The sequence below is a fragment of the Amblyraja radiata genome, chromosome 5, assembly GCF_010909765.2.
Source record: "Amblyraja radiata isolate CabotCenter1 chromosome 5, sAmbRad1.1.pri, whole genome shotgun sequence".
NCBI lineage: Eukaryota > Metazoa > Chordata > Chondrichthyes > Rajiformes > Rajidae > Amblyraja > Amblyraja radiata.
This window is the reverse complement of record NC_045960.1, coordinates 59,322,732-59,350,367: the sequence shown is the minus strand read 5'-3', so window position 1 is coordinate 59,350,367 and position 27,636 is coordinate 59,322,732. Positions and strand designations below refer to the sequence as shown.

The 27,636-nt window shown below is 41.5% G+C and overlaps 1 protein-coding gene across 3 annotated transcripts in view; it reads right to left on the bottom strand.

Annotated features, from left to right (window-relative positions):
* Positions 1-4,098: 4,098 nt before the first annotated feature.
* The window catches only part of rcan2 (regulator of calcineurin 2), a 297,762-nt gene continuing 274,224 nt past the window's right edge, over positions 4,099-27,636 (bottom strand). For all 3 annotated transcript variants that reach the window (XM_033021323.1, XM_033021324.1, XM_033021325.1), the window contains one exon: positions 4,099-5,400. In XM_033021323.1, coding sequence (XP_032877214.1) covers positions 5,240-5,400 — 161 coding nt within the window. In that variant the 3' untranslated portion in view covers positions 4,099-5,239. The remainder of the gene's footprint in view (positions 5,401-27,636) is intronic.

Genomic DNA, 27,636 nt, shown 5'->3' with positions numbered 1-27,636 from the left:
AATCTGAATGTACCAACAGTCTGAAGAAGGGTCTCGACCCGAAAAGTCACCTATTCCTTCTCTCCATAGATGTTGCCTCACTCGCTGAATTTCTCCAACATTTTTTTATCTACCTTCGATTTTTCCAGCATCTGCAGTTTTTTCTTAAACATACTGACAGTGTTGGTCATCATAAAAAAATATACAAAGTGCTATTCATACCTTCGTAGACAACACACCCAGCAATGGATTATATTTATACCAGACCTACCAGCAGTGATCCACCAGCAAAAGGCTGGAGAAGGGTGCACATAAATGCAAAAAAAATGTGGTTATTGTTTCATTGGTGAGCAACTCCATGCCAAGCTGCATCCATGCCAAATAAATCTCAGTGTTGCGGGCTGCAGCAAAACCTTTGGGCTTATTACCTTGTGCAAGATTACTTTTTACAAATAAAGTTATGGGTTTCTTTAAGCATAACCTTGAATTTGTGTATTTTGGTCGCATTTTATATCTAGTGAAATGATGACATTTTTTGCTCCCTAACTTTGCATGATCTTTACACATGCCTTCAAGATTTCATGTTCTGTACCTTGCCTGCTGAATTTCAGTTTGAATTGCAGGAGTATAAAATAACTGGATGATTCATTGATTTCTTCGAGTCTTTGAATAATCAAAATTATCTTCATGATATTTGTTTTGGTAATACGAATTCTACCACACTCCTTAAACTATTAAAGGAAAAGAGAGCGCTCCAACTGTAAAAAATACAATAGTTATCCAGTTGACATGCCTATTATATGTCGTAATCTTAGATCTGACTTCAAGAATCCAGAACAATGTGACAATGTGGAAATATGAAGAACATTTTTTATTTACACAAGCATGAATTTTGCAGCCAGTAGTGGAGCAAATACGCTCATTCTGGACTTTGAAGAAATCCATTCACAAAGATCGGGCAATCTTTGTTGCATGGATGTTACCTTTTCCTGCATTGACTGTCAGATATCATCTCCAAACAGTCTCTGGTATCCAGTAAGTGAAATCGTAAAGTAAATTAAGCTACTATTCACAATGAAGAATTCTCACAGATTGTATTCCAGGAAGTAAAAAGCAATATTTTTTGACTTATTCTTTAAATTTCTTTTTACAGAATGTGAAATAAAATGTTTTACATTGATATGAGATGAAGGTTGAAGATGATATATCAAGAGTAAACTTTAAAAAATAAAATAAACTTTTTTTTATTTTAAAATCCATGGAATTTTGAAATATTTATCTAAGGGAATGACAAACACACATATAAAATTATTTATTGAGGGCCAGAGGTGTTGTTAAACAATAATCATGGCTCAATTTTCCATTAAAACCCTCTCAAATCTTTGCAAAGAATCCCAATGTTATCAGCGTTTTAAAGTGAGAATAGTTCATAAATATATAACGTGTTTTTTGTTACTTTTCTGACCTAATGATGATGTTGGAGAAGGGTGCAGACATGCAGCCTGGGCAGTATATGGTGGGTGGTGGGAGAGCAAAGGAGGGCGCAACAAATCACCTACAGAAAGATTTGGATTTCAGCAATTAACTAGATATGTGCACTCTTCAGAGGTTGTTATTAGACTTCCTCTATTATGACAATGAGTGCTGAAGGTCTCATTGTTATTTCTTATTGCAAACCCTATGTTTCATTCCTAGTGATATTAATTATGACTGCCCAGCATTTCACACATTCTTAGGGGCATCACTACCAAAGCTGCTTAGAACTACATGATAAGGTGCTGAGTGATTAGTGATGAGGCACAGCTCATTTAATAACCAGATTAATGTATAATAAACTACCTGTAAGGAAAAAGCTTTATGTTACAGAAACAATAAAAAATAGCATATTTAAAAAGAGACTTAAATGAATCATTGTTTTATATGAACATTAATCATGATTATTTAATCACAAAACTTTGAATGTGCCCAAGTGTGGGTTATAAATGAATGAAGGGATTTTCAAAGGTAAATTGTGTTTGAGAGTGTGCTTTTCGCAAATTTTCAGACTAAGCACAGGTACAATTCTGCCACAATGACCATCATTTTGACCAATAAGACACAGTTCTGTGCACAGACCAAATAACATCAGATAAATATCAGACATACATATATAAGGCAATTAAGTTAAAAAGTATTATTACTAGCACCCATTAAGTGGCAAAGACAAATAATAACACAGACAATATCCAATACTAATAGTTAGTAACAATTCTATATTCCAACTATAGATGAAAGCTCCAGTCACTTGGCAAAGCATCTCATTATCCTCAGCTAATCATCCCTTTAAGATGGAAATATGAATATTTCTGAAACCAGGTACAACCATGGGATCCATTGGACTCCTGTGGGGGAAGAGCGACAACAATTTCAAACAGCTTTGGGGAAAGTTAGAGGGAAAGCTGGAGCTGAGAGAGTTTGAGAAGAATTGTATTCAAATGGCACCTGGCAGATTATCCGACTGGGAGTTCAACACTGCCAATGATGTCCGTTTATCTTTTCAAGTTAATGGTGTTTCACATGTTTAGAGAATACACGAGTCGATCATTAAGTTTGTTATAATGTGATTTGACCGTTTTGGGCTATAACATTTCAACATTCACCATTCTAACATCTATATTGATACTGTTGATTTTTTTGCTGGTTCTTTTGTAGCCTTTTAACATGTTTTAACCATTTCCTTTGTGATATTTTGTACCCAGTCAATCTAATTCCAATGTTTTACTCATCAAAATTTCCTTTATGGAATTTTAGAATGAATATTCATAATAACATAGTAACAGATTCAAATATTGAATAGAAAGACTTATTTCTTGCAACACGTTAAAACACCAACAAAACAGTGACATATACAATAAGCAGAAGATAGACACAAAAAGCTGGAGTAACTCAGCGGGATAGGCAGCATCTCTGGAGAGAAGGAATGGGTGACGTTTCGGGTCGAGACCCTTCTTCAGACTGGTTAGGGATAAGGGAAACAAGAGATATAAACGGTGATGTGGAGAGATAGAGAACGAATGAAAGATATGCAAAAATGTAATGATGATAAAGGAAACAGGCCATTGTAAGCAGTTTGTAGGGTGAAAATGGAATCTAGTGTGACTTGTGTGGGGGAGGGATAGAGAGAGAGGGAATGCCGGGGCTACCTGAAGTTAGAGAAATCAATATTCATACCACTGGGCTGCAAGCATTCCAAGCAAAATATGAGATTCCTCCAATTTGCGTTTAGCCTCACTCTGGAAATGGACAGAAGGTCTGTGCAGGAATAGGAAGGAGAATTAAAGTGATCAGGTTGGTTCTGGCAGGCTGAGCTAAAGTGTTATGTGAAATGATTGACCAGTCTGCGGTTGGTCTCGCTGATGTAAAAGAGTCCACATCTTGAACAACAGATACAGTAAATGAGGTTGGAGGAGGTGCAAGTGAACCTCTGCCAAACCTGAAAGGACTGTCGGGGTCCCTGGACAAAGTCGAGGGAGGAGATATAGCGACAGGTGTTGCATCTTCTGCGGTTGCAGGGGAAGGTACTTGGGGAGGGGGTGGTTTAGGTGGGAAGGGATGAGTTAACCAGGGAGTTGTGGAGGGAACCAGTCTCTTTGGAAGGCGGAAAAGGGTGGAGATTGGAAAAATGTGGCTAGTGGTGAAATCCTGTTGAAAGTGGTGGAAATTTTGGAGAATTATGTGTTGTATGCGATGGCTGATGGGGTGGAAGGTAAGGACTAGGGGAACTCTGTTTCTGTTGCGACTAGGGGGAAGGGGAGCAAGGGCAGAGCTGCAGGGTACAATAAGCAAAATGGTTGTTAAATGTTATATATAATAGGTAATATTAATTGAACAAAGTGGTTATCCAGAATAAAATCAAATAACTATGCAATTAATATTGAGAACTATTAAAAATATTGCATTACATGAAAACTGAAACTATGATTGAAAAATCACAACATTTTGATTATTTTAAATGTTTCTAACTCAATTTGCCAGTCTTTGGTTAAATATGTGAATTTCTCAAAATAAAGCAGAATCAAGAAAAAATACTAGGTTACTTATTGTAAATGTTGAATAGATAATGTTTAGTCTAGTTTTTACATTTAGTTAACCATATCACTAGAACTTATGTCCAAGGACAATAAGAGCGCATTTTGTCATTTCAACATCAAGCAACTCAGACCATATTTTTTCAATTTAATATTTAGACACCTTGATTGTATACTGTGTGTGTTAGTAATCTACATAGCACAGTAAAAGGAAAATGTTACATTGAGAAAATGCCAAAATGGTTTATAAATCCTCTATTTATGGAAACTACTTTTTTGTGTATTTTCTATAAAATGGAATAGTAGGTTATCTTGTGCTAATTGGACCATAAAGCAGTCTTGTAATAGGACAAATGGGAAACTTCAATACAGCAGGTGATAATATGGTCTATTGGTACTCATCTTGGGCAGATGTGTGGATAGGAAAATTCACAACCGTAATAATGCTCATTTGTCTATCCATGTCTATATTCATTTTATCATTCCTATTTTTAGTACATATATTGCATATAACTTCAATCAGTACATTTTATCAATATTAAAACAGTGATAAAAATACAAATTACTGTTACATCTTTTCACAAGATTATATTAGAAGATGCTGATGTTATTGACTGCACATTGGTATAAACGAACGTTAGTATTTCCCCAAGGTTGCTCTATAACATTTACATTTACTACAAATAGTCTCACAGGATTTTCACCAAGAACATCATCGGCAATTCAGTGCCAAAAAAGTAAAACTCAGACCACGTTAACCTTTTCATTTCCCGAACAAGTCAGAGAACACAGCAGACATAATCACAATATGCCTCAAAGACTTTAAACCTAATTTATATTTGGATCAAACATTTATACTAAATCATTGTAGAACAGCAGGTTACCATGTGCTTAACAGTTTAATTATATTCATCTTGAGATTATAAAGCCAAGCTTTACAATTATTCCTGGGCTTGACTAGTGCCATTCTAACATAAATGAATGATTTGTGATATGATCAGATACCAATTTGTAGAAAGCAAATAGGCATGCACATAGTAACCACTTCCATTCTATTTTGTTACGCCTTAGAAACTCAGAAGGGGCTCAAAAACAAATACTTCTGTGAATGACAGACCATTGTTCCTTTCACCAGAGTATGGCCACAGCAGAGAGCACTAGATGATACTTTACTAAAAGTGTGCATCAATATTTCAATTGGACACTGCTGGCGGCAGATCAGGACGGCGAGTTTGAATTATTTTTGGTTTTGGAGAATTTTTCAGTTCTTCCTCATCCTCTGCTTCACTGTCACAGACATGGACCACCACACTTGGAGTTGATTCCGTTCCTGCGTGTAATTCATACTTCTCTCCTGCAAGAAAAAGGACAAAAGGATTTCAAATAGGGTTTAAAACAGAAAATGCTCGAAACAAACCACATCTGTGGAAAGAGGTACAAAGTTAACATTTTAGATTATTTTAGAATAGAAGTAGAATAACCTGCTGGGATTCTCTGCTGGTACCAAGATGATATTTCCATACTACAATGTTTTCCCTTTGGCAATATTTGGTTAATAATTATTTTTGTGGCTTCATTCAGTTTGTTTCCTGAGACATGATTCAATCCCAGTGAGTATAAGATATTTTGGGAATCACCATCACCATGCTTGTGTTCACCTAACCGTGTGTAGACTACATCTGTCAGTGCGCTTTGGTCCTAGGATATGTTAAATGCATAGGTGCAATCTGTGGAAAGTTCACAACTTAAAAACATTTCTGAACAAGCTTGAGTCTCTAGGAATAGTATTAAAGTGCACACTGTTCTACACAAACTGGACTTGCACAATCTACACAAACAACATTTTTCCCATTTGTTGATTCTGTTCAGTTTAACCAAAATAAACAATCAAAAACAAGCTCCTGTGTAAGTACAGGCAAAGCTGGAGTCTCCGTCTGCCCCTGGTGAGGGTACCAGCAATACAATGGGTAGCAGGTGGACAAAGTGCACAGAATCCATGCACCCTGATCCTTCAGCGGGCGTGAGACGGTAGTATTGATGACCAGTCATTGTGCAGCTCATTGGGCAAATTGCACTGAAGGTTGGACCAGGACATTCTGACAGGAAAACACTTGTTAGAAACGTTTCAAATGGGCATCTTAAAACAAAATTTATCAAGGCTCATACGACGTCAAAAAAGACCACACATTGTTCAACTTCAATGCAGTGTGCATGATAAAGAAATTCCCTGATAATACAAAGATTGGTTGTGTGATTAAGATTGAAAAAAGATATCAACGTACTGTTCAGATAAACAGAAAATAGTGATTGGATTTTAAACTGTAGAAATGTGAAGGAATGTAAATAAGGTGAATGGCTGAACATTAAGTGTTAGAAGGCTGAGGAATAGAGATACAATGGAGAGCTTATATATATATTTTTTGTTTAGTTTAGTTAGAGATAAAGCATGGGAACAGGTCATTTGGCCCATTGAGTCCACGCCGACTGAGCTATAGGGAGAGGTTGAGTAGGCTGGGTATTCTTTGGAGCGCAGGAGGATGCGGGATGATCTTATTGAAGTGTATAAAATCATGAGGGGAATAGTTCTGGTAGATGAACAGAATCTCTTGCCCAGATTAGGGGAAGCGAGGACCAGAGGAAATAGGTTCAAGATGAAGGGGAAAATAATAGGAATCTGAGGTGTAACTTTTTCACACAAAGGGTGATGGGTGTATGGAACAAGCTGCCAGAGGAGGTAGTTGAGGCTGGAACTATCCCAATGTTTAAGACACAGTTAGACAGGTACATGAATAGGACGTTTGGAGGGGTATGGACCAAGTGCAAGCAGGTGGGACTAGTGTAGCTGGGACATGTTGGCTGGTGTGGGCAAGCTGGGCTGAATGGCCTGTTTCCACACTGTATCACTCTATGACCTGTCCACTAGTACCACTTTCGCATCCACTCCCTCCACACTAAGGATTTTATGGAGACCAATTAACTTACAAACCCAAAGTCTTTGGGATGTGGGCGTAAACCAGAGCGCCAGATAGAATGTGCAAACTCCACACAGACAGCATCCAAGGTCAGGATTGAACCCGGATCTCCAACACTGCGAGGCAGCAGCTTAAAAACAAACTGCTGGAGGAACTCAGTGGGTCAGGCAGCATCTGTGGAGGGAATGGAGACTAAATAGGCATCATCTGTACTGGATGCATCCTGCCATCTACACCTTTATCATCAATTCCAATCCATGCAAATTTCAGAGCCAGTATTTTTATGTTAAAAGTGTATGAAATAGTAATGCTGCTTCTTTTTCCTGATCCTTTTTTTTGATGGGCCAAAATACAATTGTGTTGGGTTTCTCATCTTTTATCTTTGTAGCTGGTGCTTTCTGCACTGGTCTACTGAAAAATGATTGAGGCGTGATTAAATTGAGAGACTTAAAATAATAAGCACATTTGAGAGGATAGATTCTCAGAAACTATTCCCTTTGGTGAGGATTTGGGACACTTTATCAGCTAAAGGTAGTAGAAATCTAGATTAATCTTTCCCAAACGGCCACAGATGCTGGCTCCAATACCAATTTCCAGATTACGGCTGACATTTTTTTATTAGTTTAGAATATCTAGGGATATGTATCAAAGGAAAGGAAATTAAACTGAGGTAGAGATCAGCAGAATGGCAATACACACTCAAGTGCTGAACGGCCGGCCTCTGCTGCTCCCATGTCCCAATGCTGCTTAAAAAGGATTAATATTTTGTGACAATGGTGCAGATTTGTATGTTATCTCTCGGAACATCCAGCTAGTTTCCCCAACAACAGCCATTCTCATCGGCCTCAAGGGCCAAACTGCTCCAGCCTCATGTGGATAAATTGAACAGCATCGTATTTGGAAGTATTTTACTGCAACAAGGCAGTTTAAGATCAATAGAAATATGGTTTGCTCTTTTGAATGTTCTAAAAGTGAATGGCATTTTATGGGTGTTTTTTAAAGGAAATTATCGCCATAAAGAGCTGACGGTGGGGCAGCCTGACATCCGACAGATTGTTTTGAATTAATGAATGCTTCTGACCTTAACTTACAGACTTGCTGAATTGCAACTAAATTTGATTTAAAGATACCAGGTACAGATTTCCTTAATACTACAGTATGAAACATGTCTGATCTCAGTTTTATTATGTTGTCAATGGAATTATTGATGGAGACCCCTACAGTCTAAAAATTACAGTACTTAAATATTTTATATATTATTAACTGTGGTGGTTGTTACATAACTTTGTGGTTAAAATAGATGTTTCAGCAAAATGGAACTGAAATACCTTATGCAATAAAGTCATTGTAAGCAATACATTTTATGACACATTGCATTCTTACTATTGTTACTTTTTGCCTTACAGCTACAAATGTAACAGGGAAATAAGAAATAATAACAAAGAATATTATATAAAGGCCTTTAAACATATTCATTGTTTAACTGATGAACTTCATATCTGACATCTCATTGTTATAATCAATGCCGTCTCTATTTACAATTACAGTACTAATTACTTTTTGAACCTTTTATTTATTTTACATTGCTTGACATCGTATTTCTATTTTTTATGTCATTCAAGTTAAAAAATCCATCTAATTTTACTTTGCAGTCCTAATTTATACGAGCCCTTATATAATGCATGATTTTCTGGGATCATTTTAGACAATTCTCTTCATAATTCTGAATACCCTGAAAATCTTTACCGAACCATCTCAGTCACTAATGCCTGTAAGTTAAATTGTGCCGACTTTTGATGTATGAGTGTGTCCTCCATATAGCCTATCAACTAATTAGAGAATTCAAAAAAATGCTAAATCGGTTAAATTTACTTTAGAAAATTAATTGCGGTAATTTTGCAACCAATTTCTTTACCAAACCACCGTCTGTGTATTTTCTGATGGAAGCTGAATGTAGAGCTAGCATCTTTCACCACATATCCACGCAGACAATGGAGGAGTGTGTCAGGGCCTTCACCGTGACAGCCATAGTATGGTTTCATAAGGCGCCAGGGGAAGGAAAACAAGTGAGGTAGATGGGAGCTGCAGGGGTTGACATGTGTCTTTAATGTCTGCGGCCAAATCTCTTTCTGCTTCCCCCAGATTAATATCCAATCTGTAAGTGGCCCCAGGCATGGTCTCCGAATTCAGGCACAGATCTCTGCAGCAAAAAGCTCCTGTAAGCAATCTGACACATGGAAGTGATCTCTACTGCAAGCAGCGCAGTGAACAGTCAGGCAGGGCCAAGCAGAGAGCAAAACATTGATGTTCCAGCCGGAACACTTAAATTCATCTGCAGTTGTTGACTTGGTGTGGGTTCTACTCCTTTTTTATTCTGAGGAAAAATCGCAGTTAACAGGTAGCACTTTATTAATCTAATTTGCACCTGCAATGATGCAATAAACATCGTGCATGCACAGCATGTTTGTGAATGAAGCTGGGGGATTGCATTCAGAACTGCCCTCACAATTCCCCCAAAGGGCAGGACTCCCACCAATATTAAATAAGCAGAACTGCTCTTCCAGGTGAAATCTTGCATAAAAATAGATATGAACTGATCTAACTTCCAGGCAAAAGCTTGGTTAAAAGTAAGGTTCATTTCCTTCAGTGCAAAATAAACTGATGGAAGAACTAAATCGGTCAAGCATCTCTCCAATTAATATTATTTGTTGAGTCTAATATTTAATTTGCCCAACAATATTGACGTCATAATGACCATCATTTTGGCCAATAAAACACAGTTCTATGCACAGACCAAATAACATCAGATAAATACCAGACACACATATAGAAGGCAATTAATTTAAAAAGTTTTATTACTAGCACCCATTAAGTGGCAAAGACAAATATCACTTTGTTTTTTTTAGTTTTCTCTGTATTATGAGTTTCACGAGTTGCATCTTTTTTCTGGTGATGCATGTTGTGTTAGTTTTTCCTGTGTCAGCTGAGGTTGCAAAGGTTTTTCAGTCTTTACCACGTCTGGTGGTTTCTCTGGAGTTATGTGTGGGGGTTGTTCTCCGGTCTTCTTCAGATCCACTTGATTACGTCGGATTAGAAGTCCTGACTGTCTCGACTTCGTATGCTCTCATCCAGTCGTCTCTGAACTGTTGCTCTCTGCCATCTGGTATCTCCTAGTTTATAGCGTTTGAGTCTTACGACATCACCTTCTTCCAGAATTGGCAGATGCTTGGCATGTTGGTTGTAGATTTTTGACTGTTTTCCTTGCTAAGCCTTCATCTTTTTCCTCTCTTCCGTGAGTATCTCAGCACCACGTGGTTTGGGGAGGTTTGATGTCGTTGGATGTGTCGTTCTTGTTCTCCTTCCATGTAGTCTTTGTGCAGGACTAGTGTTCACTCCTTGCGCAGGGGTATTGCGTAATTCCGGTATTGCCAAGTAAACATCTGTCTTGGAATGAGTTGTTTTCTTCAGTACTCGCTTAGCTGCCTTGACTGCTAATTCCACCTTACCGTTAGCTTGGCTATGTCTTGGAGAAATTGTATAGTGGTCAAATTCCTATTTCCTGGCAAATTTGGCGAACTACTCTGATGAGAACTGTGTCCCGTTGGGGAATTCCGTATCTTGCGAAGTGGTTCTTGAGTTTCACAATGATTGTCCTGCTGGTCAGGTCATACAGTCTGTCTATTTCCCAGAAATTAGATAGATAGTCAACTGTGATTAAATAATGCTTTCCTGCAAGTTCGAACAGATCAGTTCCCACTTTCTCCCATGGGCGATCTGGGCGGTCATGGGGCATCAGAGTTTCTTTCTAATTCTGTTGTTCATACGTCCTGCAGGCTTCACAGTTTGAAATGAACTGCTTCTCATCGGAGTTCATTCCGGGCCAGAAAATGCATTCTCTAGCATGTCTGAGGGTTCCTTCTACTCCTAGGTGAGTGGTGTGGAGTGTCTCCTTCATATCTTTGCGTAGAGTGATAGGGATTAAAACTCTCTCTCTTCTGAATACTGGGCCGTCTTGCACACTCAACTCATCTCTGACGTTGAAGTACGGATGTGCTGCCTCTGGGACTTCTGCTTTGTGATCTGGCCATCCATTTTGGATTACTTTCTTAATGGTCTGTAGTGTTTCGTCTTCCCTTGTTTGACCTTGTCCTCTCCCATGCTCAAGGACTCAACTATCCGGTGGCGCTGTTACTGGCTGCCTCCGCCTTCAGTCTGGTATCTTTTTTATTTTTTGGTATGTTTAAAGTATGTTCTTCAGTTTTTTTTGGGGTGTTTTATGTGGGGGAGGGGGGTAGGGTAAGGGGGAAACCGTCCTTCAGTCGCTTCCTGGCGAGGATGCGGCTATTATCTGAGTCGCGCCCTCGCCCCCCCTCCTCGCGGCCTACCAACTGGATTGGCAGGGCCTTTCCTACCGGGACCGACCAGAGCTCCAGCAGCGGCGGCGCAGCGCTGGATACATCGCGGAGCGGGCGATGCCTCAACTTGGATCGCCGTTTGGAGCTCTGGAGTGTTGGGCCTGCTGCATTGACATCGCGGAGCTGTGGTTCGCAGAGCTCCCAACGCGGGCGGCGCTGACTTACATCGCGGAGTCCTGGGACCCTTTGTCGGAGGTCGCCAGCGTGAATCTCCGCCCAGCTCGGCCTGTGGACTTCGGAAGCCGCGGACTCCGGTGGGAGGTGGCCGATTCAGAGGTCCAGGCAGCTGAGGATGTCTTACCTCTCGACGTCGGGGTTCCATCGTTCCCGGCGAGAGGGCCTAAACATCGGGCCGCCCGTAGCGGCGACTGCGGGGGGCTCGGGAGACCACGACCACGGGTGAACATCGGGGAACATCAGCGAGGAGGTTGACTGGACTTTGGTTCCTTCCCTCACAGTGGGGAACTTTGGTGCCGCTGTGGGGATGTTTGTGCTGTGGACTACTGTGTTCTGTGTTTTAGTTTTTTTAATTTGTATGATTGCAAAGAAAATAGTATTTTGTTGTCTCTTAATTAAAGACAATGACAATAAATTGAATCCAAATCCAATCCATCCATCCATCCAACTACGTTGACATCAGTGAATCTGGTCAATCCTGTGGTGTCCGGGAGGTATGCTCGGGAGAGCATATCTGCTAGATGCATGTCTTTTCCCTTTACCCGTTTGATCTCCATGTCATAGTGTAGCATCCTCATCATCATGCCCTGGAGACGTCTTGGTGCTCTATGCAGAGGCTTTTTGACGATGACTTCCAATGGCTTGTTCAATGATCACTCTCTGTCCGTAGGTGTACTGTTAAAGCGTTCGAGGGCAAACACTATTGCTTGTGCCTCCTTCTCAATCTGAGCATATCTCTGCTCGGTTGGCGTCAATGCTCGACTCACATAGGACAATGGTTGTCCTTCCTGCATAAGTGTTGCACCTAGACCTGCCTTGCTTGCATCACATTGTATGGTCAGCTGTTCATCTGGTGTGTAGTACGCCAGGATATGTGCCGTTGTCAACAGCTCCTTGATCTTTGACGTTGCCGTGTCATGTTCTGATGACCATTCCCAATCTGCATCCTTGTGGGTCAATCTCCTCAAAGTCTCGAATGTGTCCGACAACATTGGCAGGAATGTTGCCAGGTAGTTTACACTGCCTTGTAATCTTTGGATTTCTGTTGGATTGGTTGGGATGTGCATCTCTAGGATAGCCTGGATCTTCTTCGGATCCGGTTTCAGGCCACGATCTGCGACTACATGTCCTAGAAATGTGATGCAAGTAATTTTCACAACCGACTTCTTCCAGTTCAGCTCATTGCCTTTGTCTCTGCATCGCTGAAGAAGATCTTGCATCGTGATTCCTTTCTGCATCTTCTCTGGTTTCCCCTACTCCGAATAGGATGATGTCATCTGCAACACATTCCGCTCCCTTTAATCCTTCTAGGGCTTGTTGCAGTTTCTTCTGGAAGATCTCTGTATTTACTTTCAGTCCAAATGGTAACCTCTTCCAGCGATATCTCCCAAAGGAGGTGTTCATGGTTGTTAGGAAACTGCTCTCCTCATCTAGTTCGCAGTGGAGGTATCCTGACTTCAGATTGAATTTGGAGAAAATCTTCGCCTTGAACAGCTCAGGGAGTACGTCCTCTATGACTGGTAGTCTGTGGATCTCTCTTTTCAGGACTTTGTTGAGGGGTCTAGGATCTATGCAGGACCTCAACTCTGTGCTGTCCTTTTTCTCCGTAACGACCAGCCTGCTACATCACTCAGTTGGTTGTTCGACTTTAGTCAAGATGTCCTGCTCAACCAGCTTCATGAGACCATTCTTGACCTTCCCTTCATGGCTACAGATACCGGCTTTGCAGAACACTGTGATGGGGTCACACCCTCTGGCTGCGTTACCAACTTGACCTTGCCAGGCAGTCTTCCCGGTCTTTCGTCGCCAAAGACATAATTGTAGCTCTTGAGTAATGAGTCAGCCACGCTAACAGCATTCAGGCTCTTGAAATTCTCGTAGTGAACCGCGATGAGTTTCATCTGTTGTGCAGCTTTGCCGCTCAGGAGCGGTGTGAGCCAACCTTCCTCTACCACTATGAAGTGAACCCAGTACTTCTTGTTGTTCATCTTGTTCCGGAGTATGACTTTCGTCCTACCTTCTGCCAGCAGGTTGGATCCGTTGTACATCTTTAAGGTGATTTTCTCTTGTCTAATGTCCTTTTTGTTGGGTACAAGATCCTTGGGAATCACATTAACACTGGCACCAGAGTCAATCTGAAACTTGATGGCTTCTGTGCCGACCTGCATCTCAGCGAATAGGCCTGAAGAGGAATTGTTTCCAGCTGCATTGACCTCAATGCAACTCGCAGACTCTGCGTCAAAAATTGATGTTGTGTCAGATGTCTCTACGACCTTGTGCAGACCCCGTTTCTGCATGCTCTCCTTCCTATGCTTGCAGCAGCAGGCGAAGTGGTTTTGTCGTTCTCATCTGTTCCAGTCCTTCCCATACGCTGGGCATTCCTCCTTCCTGCGCTTGTGCGTCCTCGCACAGAACTTACACTTGACTGGTCCCTGAATCTTAATCTGTGAAGGAAAATCGACCTTATTTTCCCTCGATTTGAATCATTTCACCTTGTGTATTGTCGATGACCTGCATTCATGTCGCTGTTACCTCTGAGGATCTACATATGTCCACAGTCTCCTGCAGTGTCAAATTCCTCTTCTGAAGGAGTGTCCTCCTAGTGGACTGGTCTGCAATACCAAGGACGATGTGATCTCGAATGAGGCTTTCTTTCAGGCAATCACAGAAGTTGCATGTCTTAGTAAGCTCCGTCAGCTCTGCAACATGCAATTCAATGCTTTCCCCGGGTTTCTGGTCTCGTTTATTGAAAATGAATCTTTCATACATTTCATTCGTCTCTCCTATGGTGGTATACATCTTGTCGATGATGACGTTCACATCGTCTCATCTGCTACCGTTTAGAACATCAGGGTATTGAAGATTTGCAGTCCATCCGGTTCAACAGTATGCAGGAAAACTGCTTTTTGATACTGTTTCTCATCCTTATCCAGCTCTGTTATCACTGTATAATATTTGTACATTTGTTTAAACATTTTCCACTCTTCCACCCGGTTCTCTTTGAGCTTTAGATTGGGTGGTGGAACCAGGTGGAAAGATAGACTGGTCAGCGCCATTTTGAAATATCAGTGTATCCCCTCGCTCTTAATAGCTTATGTTATCTTTAAGCAGTCTCCCACCGCACGTCGTTTCAACCCTCGACCCCCACAGCACTGATTCACACATTGCGTCTTATCTTTGAATGCTCACTGAGCTGCATGCCATTCCATTCATGCATGCAGCTACTCTGGTCGCTGCATGTTGAAACACTGATTCCTGAAAGCTTTTCAAAGCATTTTTGCTAATCATCATAGCGTCCATTTGACCCACAAATTTTCACTTTCACTGCTGCCACCATGTTTTGATATGTGTCTGCTTATGATATAGGTAAAGCTAGCACATATTAGACGGAGAAAGATGGCTCCACACACACTCGTGTTGGGATCAAAAGCAGGAATGATTTATTTCCAAGTTAAAGATCACTGACTGATTTACATAATTATATGCGCTAGTCTGAGCATGTGCGAGAATGAGTACAGCTCTATGCATAGATTACATGGATATTGTCACAATCACCAGTTATTAGGGCCTTGCACTTGATGGATCAAAAATGTGTCTTAGGATTGAAAATTGGAAAGGGCTGTAAATCTCAGTAAATCTCAGACATGTGGCGCACAGCCTGTATTTTAAGTGGGAAGGAAAATAGTTAATATTTTTTTAAATCTTGTGCCTATATCTTTAAATTATACACATTACAATTTTAATGTCACTGTTGTCATCTTTCAACATTAATTATTCTTAACCTATTTAAATTTTTTTCAAATTTGCATTGCTAATTCTACATTGTTCTTTCATAACCTCACTGTATTAACAATGGACAACAGAATCTCTTTGTTTTCCTTTTACAGTATCTCTGTTTAATATTTTCATCGTACATTTTTGGAATTTACACTATTTTGCTCAAATAAGCAAAGTTGGGAATAAATTTGTCTCATCTTTATGTTTGTTTGAGGAGTCTTCTGGGTACATTAAACATGAAATACCATGATGCTTTGGCAAAAAGATTCTCACCCAAATTGTTGAATTATTGTTCCATAAAAAATTGCTATAATACAAAGGTCAAATAGTTCACTACCTTAAATAAATGAGCAACAAGCTGACATGATGGAAAAAAAAAATTTATTCCTAAATTTGTAAAGCCATAATTGGTTATATCACTTGGGCTAAGAATCATTGCCTATGAAGACATGGGTCTTTTAGTTACAACAGTTACCTCTCAAGATTCATTCCAGGGCACTGTCACGAGCAGCTTGGCACGTGGATGCCATAACTATTCTGCTGCAGTGCACTTACCCAAATTTTCATCAACCTCTCTGGCTGTTGCAGAGATGGTCATGTGACACCAGCTGATCAACAGCGCAGAGAGTCACTGCTGGAGTCAAGCAGGGAAAGCCCAAAATCAGGGTGACTTGCTGTGGATGGAGAGAGATAAACAAGGGAATGATGCACAGGGGAGCAAATTAGACTGGGGAATGGGACAGAGAAAGGTTATTTTATTGGGGAGATATATATTTTCATTTGCTGGGGAAGTGGTGATGGGTCAAAGTCACATTGAGCAGTCCCTTCTATGATCATTCATACCACCTTAGTGACCGAGGCGGTTAAAATGATTATGAATGTACCAGATATAGATCTCTGCCAGTAGGACTTCAGTATGTTGGTGATACTCCAATTCAGATGGCAAACATCACAATTTCTCAGCTCCTCACATTCCACTTATGGGGCAGGAGCCTTCCTTCCAGTGTTAGAGGGTGTCCAAATTCTCCTTTAACTTAGTAGTATTAAACATGGGCTCTATCACCACAGAGATTAAATATTACTGCACAAAGGAGATTATTGTTTGAAAAACGTGAGTGAATAGGTATGGGGTGAGTGGGATTGGAAGAGAAATCATCAGGGCAAATAATCTCTTCCTTAGTTGTCATTTTTGCAACATTAAAGAAAACATCCTTATTGGGACTGAGCCTGAGCATGTCAAATGATTTAGAAACACAGTATTATTTGAAGAAATCAGACACCACAAGATCAGGCATCGTATAGGCAAATATCACCTCGTGAAACCAACTTGTAATCACACTTGTAGGATTGCTGCCAATTAGAATTGGCAGCTAAAATTTTCCCGCCATCAATCTTAAATAGAAATTCAGTTGTCAGCAAATATATTTGAAAAGAAGTGTGCAGGAGTATTAATCTTGAGGAAAAGGTCAAAATGGAATATGCTACAGTTTTATTTCCAATTCAGAAATGCAATCAAATGAACATAAAACAGTGGAGCACAGGAACAGGCCTTTCGGCCCACAACGTCATACATGATGCCACTTTACTCTACCATATCAATGTATTGTATCTACTGTATCTGCCTCCACCAACATTCCTGGCAGTGTTCCAGGGACCCATCACTCTATATATAAAACAAATTCTGGGCATATAGTGGCTTGCAAAAGTTTTCATACCCCTTGAACTTTTCCACATTTTGTCACGTTACAACCACAAACGTAAATGTATTTTATTGAGATTTTGTGTGATAGACCAACACAAAGTGTAGCATAATTGTGAAGTGGAAGGAAAATAATACATGGTTTTAAAAAAAATTTACAAATAAAAAACTGAAAATTGTGGCGTGCAAAAGTATTCAGCCCCCCTGAGTCAATACTTTGTAGAACCACCTTTCGCTGCAATTACAGCTGCAAGTCTTTTGGGGTATGTCTCTACCAGCTTTGCACATCTAGAGACTGAAATTTTTGCCCATTCTTCTTTGCAAAATAGCTCAAGCTCAGTCAGATTGGATGGAGAGCGTCTGTGAACAGCAATTTTCAAGTCTGGCCAGAGATTCTCAATTGGATTTAGGTCTGGACTTTGATTGGGCCATTCTAACACATGAATATGCTTTGATCTAAACCATTCCATTGTAGCTCTGGCTGTATGTTTAGGGTCGTTGTCCTGCTGGAAGGTGAACCTCCGCCCCAGTCTCAAGTCTTTTGCAGACTCTAACAGGTTTTCTTCCAAGATTGCCCTGTATTTGGCTCCATACATCTTCCCATCAACTCTGACCAGCTTCCCTGTCCCTGCTGAAGAAAAGCATCCCCACAGCATGATGCTGCCACCACCATGTTTCACAGTGGGGATGGTGTGTTCAGGGTGATGTGCAGTGTTAGTTTTCCGCCACACATAGCGTTTTGCATTTAGGCCAAAAACGTCAATTCTGGACTCATCTGACCAGAGCACCTTCCTCCACATGTTTACTGCAAACGGGACTTCTTATGGCTTTTTTCCAACAATGGCTTTCTTCTTGCCACTCTTCCATAAAGGCCCAATTTGTGGAGTGCACGACTAATAGTTGTCCTGTGGACAGATTCTCCCACCTGAGCTGTGGATCTCTGCAGCTCCTCCAGAGTTACCATGGGCCTCTTGGCTGCTTCTCTGATCAATGCTCTCCTTGCCCGGCCTGTCAGTTTAGGTGGACGGCCATGTCTTGGTAGGTTTGCAGTTGTGCCATACTCTTTCCATTTTCGGATGATGGATTGAACAGTGCTCCGTGAGATGTTCAAAGCTTGGGATATTTTTTTATAACCTAACCCTGCTTTAAACCTCTCCACAACTTTATCCCTGACCTGTCTGGTGTGTTCCTTGGGCTTCATGATGTTGTTTGTTCACTAATGTTCTCTAACAAACCTCTGAGGCCTTCACAGAACAGCTGTATTTATACTGAGATTAGATTACACACAAGTGGACTCTATTTACTAATTAGGTGACTTCTGAAGGCAATTGGTTGCACTGGATTTTATTTAGGGGTATCAGAGTAAAGGGGGCTGAATACTTTTGCACGCCACACTTTTCAGTTTTTTATTTGTTAAAAAATTTGAAAACCATGTATCATTTTCCTTCCACTTCACAATTATGCGCCACTTTGTGTTGGTCTATCACATAAAATCCCAATAAAATACATTTACGTTTGTGGTTGTAACGTGACAAAATGTGGAAAAGTTCAAGGGGTATGAATACTTTTGCAAGCCATTGTATCTGCTTTAAACTGCCCTTCTCACATTAGAGCTAGTCCTTTACCTTTCCACCCTGGGAGAAAGGTTCTGACTGTCTACCCTATCTAGGCCACTCAGTCCCCTAAACCCCCGATGTTTCAGAGGAAACAGTCCAAATGAAGGGTAGTCTATGCTGGAGGCAGCTCATCTGGAGATACTGCCACACCTACATTTTATGCACTCTAGTGGGCAAGGATGATCCTGCTCTTATTGCTAGCTGTTTTGTAAGCATACAACTTGCACAATAGTGACATATTCCTTCATCTGCAATGCTCTTCTCAGCTGCCTCATTTTCCTCTCCCTGCTTCAGCTATTACCACTGAAGAAAAATACTTCCTTCTTCTATCAAAAAAAAATGTACCTTGGAGGTGGAAGATGCTACTGGATCTAAAAGAGGGCCAAAAAATTACGCATGCTGTATGGATTTTATTGATCCATTTAACAAATGCAGAATTACAGTCTTTTAAAATATTTTACAGTATTTTAAAATAAAATAGCAACATCTAACCTCACAAGAAGGTAGCCAAAATATTTTGCCATTTCTTAGCTCCCAATGAACAGAACATCAATATATTTCATTGTATGTTTACTCAGGGATGGAAGCTATAACATAAAGGAAGGATGTTGACCTAATATCTATATTACTAAAAGTCTGATCTTGACTACTTCCTGTTTTTCTGTATATTGATTTAAGAAAAAATGTTGCCAGCTGTGATTTTTGGCCATCTTACTCAGTCCCCCTCCGCTGCGCAGGACAAGAGGATTTTTCCCATCGATGAAAAATAAAAGAGTTATTAGTGTTTAAAAAATGTTGAGATTCTCTCTCCTGAAGGCCACACCCCTTCCGTATGGACTATAAAACAAGGAAGTGTGGAGTGCCTCAGTCAGTCTCTGCAAGATGGGGAGTGAGAGGGTCACGTCTCCCAGTCTGAGCTGTGAATAACACTGAACACATGTCTACTAAACTGTGAGTGGTTTTACTGACCTGTCAGTGCCCTTAATGTGGTTTGAAAATATAGTTTGAAAATGCTAAAGCTGTGTTGCCTTTGGTTTGGGAATGCTAAAGCTGTGTTGCCTTTGGTTTGGAAATCCTAAAGCTGTGTTGCCTTTGGTTTGGAAATGCTAAAGCTTTGTTGCCTTTGGTTTGGAAATGCTAAAGCTGTGTTGCCTTTGGTTTGGAAATGCTAAAGCTGTGTTGCCTTTGGTTTGGAAATGCTAAAGCTGTGTTGCCTTTGGTTTGGAAATGCTAAAGCTGTGTTGCCTTTGGTTTGGAAATACTAAAGCTGTGTTGCCTTTAGTTTGGAAATGCTAAAGCTGTGTTGCCTAATTAAAGTTGTCTTGTCTAATTAAAGTTGCCTTGCCTAATTAAAGTTGCCTTGCCTAATTAAAGTTGCCTTGTCTAATTAAAGTTGCCTTGCCTTCTATATAATTAAAAGCCTAATCTTGACCACTTCCTTTTTGCGCTTTATATTGATTTTAGAAAAAAACGCTATCACATACGGCCGAGGATTTTTCCCATTGATGAAAAATAAGAGTTATTAGTGTTTAAAAAATGTTGAGATTCTCCCTCCTGTCAATCATGCCATGAAGGCCACGCCCCTTCTTGTGGGAGGGTGAGGGACTATAAAACCCAGAAGTGTGGGCATGGCTCAGTCTCTGCAAGATAGAGGAGGGAGAGGTCACGACTCGCTGTCTTTAGTGGCCTTGCACCCTGCTTGAAATGGTATGAAACTGCACTTGAATTTGGTGGCCTTGCACCCTGCTTGAAGTGGTAAGAAACTGAACTTGAATTTGGTGGTCTTGCACCCTGCTTGAAATGGAATAGCCGTGAGTCAAATGCCAGCCCACCAGCCGTGAGTGAGTGAGCAGCCAGCACAACAGGCTTGAGCGACTGAGCCGCCAGCCCAAGAATCCATTCGGCCCACAATGTCCATACTAGCCCTCTGGAAACCAGTCCCTTCAGCCCACAACACCCATACTAGCGCTCCAGAAAGCTCCCCCTCCCCCACTGGCCAACAATATTGGAGTTGGTGGAGAGGTGGAATATTGCGTTGGGGGACCAGCCCTCCCATGTGATGCTGGGACCGAATGGGTCCCACTTAGTCTAGTGTTCTACTAAATGTGAAATTTGATTAAAAATATAATTCAAATATGACTGTTAATAACTCAGTGGAGCAAAATTATCAAAACTTTCAAAGTTTTAGCTTTGTTTTCTGTCCAAACATGAATACATGGGTATAAAAATGAAATTCTGCATAAACCAGATAGAAAGTGATAGTTAACTTCCTGGATGGCTGTGGGATTCCACAGATAGCAGTTTCCATGGTGGCATACGGTTTAGGTTAGACATGTATGGTTGTGCCTCAACAGTCAAAAATGTCATTAACCGGGATACCCTTAGCACTATCATAAAAAGGAACTGCTGATGTTGGTTTATACCAAAGATAGACACAAAATGCTGGAGTAATTCAGCAGGTCAGGCAACATCTCTGGAGAAAATGGATAGGTGACATTTCGGGTCAGGAGCCTTCTTCAAACTGAGTTTAGTTTAGTTTAGAGATGTAGCGCAGAAACAGGTCTATTGGACCACAGTGTCAGCGCCGACCAGCAATCCCTGTACACTAGCACTATCCTACACAGACTAGGGACAATTTACCAATGCCAATCAACCTACAACCTGTATGTCTTTGGAATGTGGGAGGAGCCGGAGCACCCGGAGAAAACCTGCGCGGTCACAGAGAGAACATACAAACTCCATACAGAGTTGAATTTGAAGACTCTTTTTTGTGTCTATCTACTCCTTAGCATTGGTTGATGGCTAACAAGGATATAGAAAATATCATGAAAAGATATAACCTCTTAATTCAGGAGATATTGGAAAAAATCCAACAATATTATTATTTTTCTTCTCAGGCAGTCTATTGTGATGGAGGATAATTTGCTTCTACCGCGATTGTGTAGATGCCAAGAATAATATAGTTTTTTCTTCAGAATGCATTCTTATTAAGGGCAATCGATCGACTAAAAATAAGTAACCATCATGGTGTTCCTCTTTGTTTATCTAATGGAGATGATTCTGTGGTGTTTTATCTACCAGGAATCTAGCAATCCGAATGCAGAACAATCAGATGGACGAGCTATCCTGCAAACAGTGTTAGCTGTCAGTTGGGGTAAGCAATGTGCAGCATCTTAGCTCTTGCCTCTTAATCCATTAATTAAAATGTAAAACTATCCTCATGAACATCTTGTGCCAGGTGACCATATACTCTGGAGAACTTATAACGATGGCTCTTTGCTGGTCATTATAGATGTTCCATAGATGTTAATAACACTAGCAAGGCAAGTATTTATTCATCTCTATAATTACCCTTAAGAAGCTGGTGGTTACCAGGCTTCTTAGACTAATATAGCTCCTGTGGTTTACATACTCCCACTGAGGGGCTGGGTAGGATTTTCCACTAATTAAACCTAGTGGCAATGAAACAAATGGCACAAATATTTACCAGACAACATGGTACATGAAGTGGAGGGGTGTTTGCGAGTGGTGGGATACATATCTGCACGTGGACTTGTTCTTCAAGGTGACATTAGATCCAAAACAGAGAGTGCTGCCAAAGAAGCCTCGAACAATGACTGCAATAGATTTTGTGAATATATCAGTATCACAGCCTCTGTGCAGCACAGGGTGAATAGTCAGCATGCTGGAGTGGATACCAATCAAGTGCTTTGTCTCGGATAGTGTTAAGCTGCAATCACCCAGGCAAGTGGACACTATGACATCAAATTCGTGACTTGTGCCTTGTACATGCTGGTCAGGCTTTAGTGAGTAGGCGCTGAGATAGTGCAGCAGGATACCCAATCTAAGACTAGTTCTATTCATGTGGTTAATGCAGCTAAGTTACTGATCAAACTGGTCCATAAGATGTTGATGGCAAAGACTCAATGATGGTCATGTCACATCACACCTGGTTTTGCGGGAGGTATAGAGCATCTCATTGGAAATGGTCATCGAGTAGACCTTGTGTCTGGACAGACAATTACATGGCATATTTCAGACAATGCCTGAATGCTGATGGAAAAAGCTCAATATTGATGAAGCAGCTCAAGATGTTTGAGCCTAGGACATTGCCCCGAGAAACTCCTGCAGTAATATCCAAGGGGTCGGATAATTGATAACCAACAACCATGATCCAAAACAGAGTATACCCATTCTTTCCCATTTCTGCCAGTTTTTACAAAGTTCGGTGATAGAATATCCAGCCAAATGATGCATTAATTTCAAGAGCATGCGCTGCCATCTCACCTGTGGAATTGCGCAGCCTTGCCCTGTTTGTTCCATCCATTGAGATCTGGAGATGGGTTGGCCTGGCAGAATTAAAAGTAAGCAACACAGATATTTTGCCAATCAAATATCACTTGACTGCATTGCTGCTGTCATCCATCAATATATATTGGTTGTGATTGAGAGCAGCTTAATGGGGCAATAATTCACCAGAATCAAAATTATTCAATGGGCAGCACGGTGGTGCAGTAGTAGAGTTGCTGCCTTACAGCACTTGCAACACCAGAGACCCGGGTTCACTGGTTGGTGCGGACCTGATGGGCCGAAGGGCCTGTTTCCATGCTGTATCTCTATAACTAAACTAAACTAAATTAAATAACATGCTCTGCTTCTTGTGGACTGGATCTGCTCAGACAATATCAAACATGTGAATAAAATCATGAGGGGAATAGATTGGGTGAATGCACATAGTCTATTAACCAGGGTAGGTGAATCAAAACAAGAGGACATATGTTTATGGTGAGAGGGACAAGATTTAATAGGAATTTGAGGGACAACATTTTCACTCAGTGGTTGGTGGGTATATGGAACGAGCTACCAGAAGAGGTAATTGAGGCAGAAACAACGTAATTTAAATCACCCTGAACAGGTAAGTGAAAAGGAAAGGTTTAGAGGGATATGAGCCAAACGAGGACAAATGGGACTAACTTAGATGGGGCATCTTGGATGGGACGGGCTGAAGGGCCTGTTTCCATGCTGTATGACTCTGACTCTCTCACTAACATGTAAATGCAGTGAGTCTGAAAATCCCCCAGGAAATCCTGCAAATTACAGTTCTCGTCTTAATCGGTTCATCGGAACGGAAGAAATTAGTTTCTACTCCAGTTTTGTTGATTCTAAGTGACTAATGAGGTCAATTTGGGAACTACAGATTTATCAGTTCAGGCAACACATGTGGAGTGGGAAAGAGAATGATCTTTCTGATGAATGCTGGAGCTGAAATGTTAACTCTGTTCCTTCCACCAATGCTGTTTGACATACTGAGTATTTCTACCACTTTGCATTTTACACATTTGTGCTATTGATGTAGCCAGGCAGATTGGCTGGAAGTCCTTCTGGTTCTGTAGTACAGTATATGCTGGACCTCCAGCTTTTGCTGTGCCCAATGCTGTCTGTAATTTCTTGATATCATATGTGTGAACCAAATGACTGGTTACTGTGATGATTGTAAACTTGTGGAGTATGCAGACCATAGCAACAAGCATTGAAACATTGATTTGGCTGGTTGCAGGACATTCTTTTCAATGAGTTAAGGTATGTAAATACTGAAGCACAATGATTATTCCGATACTCCTTTGAGATTGCAAGAATGTCAAAAGCTTTGATCTAAGGACGTACAGTTTGTAGGTTAATTGGCTTAGTATAATTGTAAATTGCATGGAGTTGGTACATTCTCCCAGTGACCTGCGTGGGTCTTCTTCGGGTGTTCTGGTTTCCATCCACACTCCAAAGACATACAGGATTGTAGGTTAATTGGCTTGTGTCAGATCCTAGCCTTGACCCGAGTGTAATAAACACGCTTCAAAGACACTGAACATAAACGCTTTGTTTTAGACGTCCGCCATTCCTTTACATCCTGGCAACATGTGACCTCTAACCTTTCTGACTCATAGCAGCACGTGATACATTTAAATATGACGTCAGTTACCATGACATCCCTCCCTTATCAATCAAAAAGGATGTTCGCATCACCATACTGTAAACTGAATTTAGGACCATTTATGATAAAGCATTTGTCACATTGATAATGCATCATTTTCACATATCAGTACATCTCATAATCATCGTATCTCTTGGGTGGTCTTCTCTGAGTTTTGGTCTGGCCACTGCCTCTGTTTGCACTGGCACTGGATTCTGATTTGTCATGTCCTGTTCGAGTGGTTATAGACAATAGACAATAAACAATAGGTGCAGGAGTAGGCCATTCGGCCCTTCGGGCCAGCACCGCCATTCAATGTGATCATGGCTGATCATCCACAATCAGTACCCCATTCCTGCCTTCTCCCTATACCCCTGACTGCTATCTTTAAGAGCCCTATCTAGCTCTCTCTTGAAAGTATCCAGAGAACCGGCCTCCACCGCCCTCTGAGGCAGAGAATTCCACAGACTCACAAGTCTCTGTGAGAAAAAGTGTTTCCTTGTCTCCGTTCTAAATGGCTTACCCCTTATTCTTAAACTGTGGACCCTGGTTTTGGACTCCTCCAACATCGGGAACATGTTTCCTGGCTCCAGTGTGTCCAAACCCTTAACAATCTTAAATGTTTCAATGAGATTTCCTCTCATCCTTCAAAACTCCAGAGTGTACAAGCCCAGCCGCTCCATTCTTTCAGCATATGTCAGCCCCGCCATCCGAAGAATTAACCTTGTAAACCAACGCTGCACTCCCTCAATAGCAAGAATGTCCTTCCTCAAATTAGGGGTCCAAAACTGCACACAATACTCCAGGTGTGGTCTAACTAGGGCCCTGTACAACTGCAGAAGGACCTCTTTGCTCCTATACTCGACTTCTCTTGTTATAAAGGCCTTTTCACTGCCTGCTGTACCTGCATGCTTACTTTCATAGACTGATGTACAAGGACCCCCCCCCCTCCTCCCAGTTCTCATCGTACTTCCCCTTTTCCCAACTTGACGACATTTAGATAGTAATCTGCCTTCCTGTTTTTGCTACCAAAGTAGATAACCTCACATTTATCCACATTAAACTTCTTCTGCCATGCATCTGCTCACCCCCCAACTTGTCCAAGTCACCCTGCATTCTCATAGAATCCTCCTCACAGTTCACACTGCCACCCAGCTTTGTGTCATCAGCAAATTTGCTAATATTACTTTGAATCCCTTCATCCAAACATTGATGTATATTGTAAATAGCTGCGGTCCCAGCACCGGGCCTTGCGGTACCCCACTAGTCACTGCCTGCCATTCTGAAAGGGACTACTCTTTGTTTCCTATCTGCCAACCAATTTTCTATCCATGTCAGCACTCTACCCCCAATACCATGTGCCCTAATTTTGCCCACTAATCTCCTATGTGGGACCTTATCAAATGCTTTCTGAAAGTCCAGGTACACTACATCCACTGGCTCACCCTTGTCCATTTTCCTAGTAACATCCTCAAAAAATTCCAGATTAGTCAAGCATGATTTCTCCTTCGTAAATCCGTGCTGACTCGGACCGATCCTGTTACTGCTATCCAAATGTGCGGCTATTTCATCTTTTATAATTGACTTCTGCATCTTCCCCACCACCGATGTCAGGCTAACGCGACTTTCGTCAGCAGCGGCCTCTGCAGTCCGTCTGCGTTTTTATTATTTTATGTCTTATGTTTTTATGTAGTTTTTGTTATTTTTGTTGGGGTATGTGTCTGGGGGGGTGGGGGTGGTGTGGTGGGGGGGGGTGGGGGTAACTTTTAAATCTCTCCCTGCACGGGAGACCCGACCTTTTCTTTCTCGGGTCTCCGTTGTCATTGGGGCTGCAACGAGGAGCGGCCTCCAACAGGAAGACCGGGGGCTGTGGTGCCGACTACTCACCTCACCGTCGCGGAGCTGGCCGAGTCCAGAGTGGGTGGAGCTATGGTGGACGCTGCTGCGACCCGACCCCCGGAGATTCGGTGGCTGCAACTGCGGGTTTGGCGTGCGGCACCGGGAGCCCGCGGGTCCCTGGAGGGAGACCGCTTTTCAGGGCTTCCGCAATGGCGACTTCTCCCGCCCGAGTTGCGGGGTTGAAGAGCACCTGAGCGGGGCTTTACAGCACCGCCCCGCGCGGCTTGGAATGGCTGCGGGACAGCGAGCGCGCGCCGGGGGCTCTAACATCAAGACCCGGTGTGCGGCCTTGCATCACCCGGCGTGGCTTTAATGGCTGCGGGACAATTCGCCATCGCCCGCCGGGGGCTTTGACTTTGACTTTGACTCTGACATCGGGGGGGAGAGTGCAGTGGAGAGAGAAGTTTTTTTGGCCTTCCATCACAGCAATGTGATGGATGTTTATGTAAATTATGTTGTGTCTTGGGTCTATTTGTTTGTAATGTATGGCTGCAGAAACGACATTTCGTTTGGACCTCAAGGGGTCCAAATGACAATAAATTGAATTGTATTGTATTGTATTGTATAACTGGTCTAAAATTCCCAGTTTTCATTGGACATTGGAAAATTATCACCAATGCATCCATGATTTCTAGAGCCACTTCCTTAAGTGCCCTGGGATGCAGACCATCTGGGGATTTATCAGCTTTCAGTCCCATCAGTCTACCCAACACCATTTCCTGCCTAATGTGGATTTCCTTCAGTTCCTCCATCACCCCAGATCCTCTGGCCACTACTATAGGAAGATTATTTGTGTCCTCCTTAGTGAAGACGGATCCAAAGTATCTGTTCAACTCATCTGCCATTTCCTTGTTCCCCACAATAAATTCACCTTTTTCGGTCTTCAAGGGTCCAACTTTGGACTTAACTAATTTTTTCCTCTTCACATACGATTCATCATCTTGATTCTAATTTGCAGTGTCTTCCTCAGACTTGTACATTCTTGGCTTGTCAATTTGGTAGTCTTGAGTCTGATCCCCCATAGTCTCAACTTCAGTTTGCAACATCCCTAGACTATCACAACGGTTTCT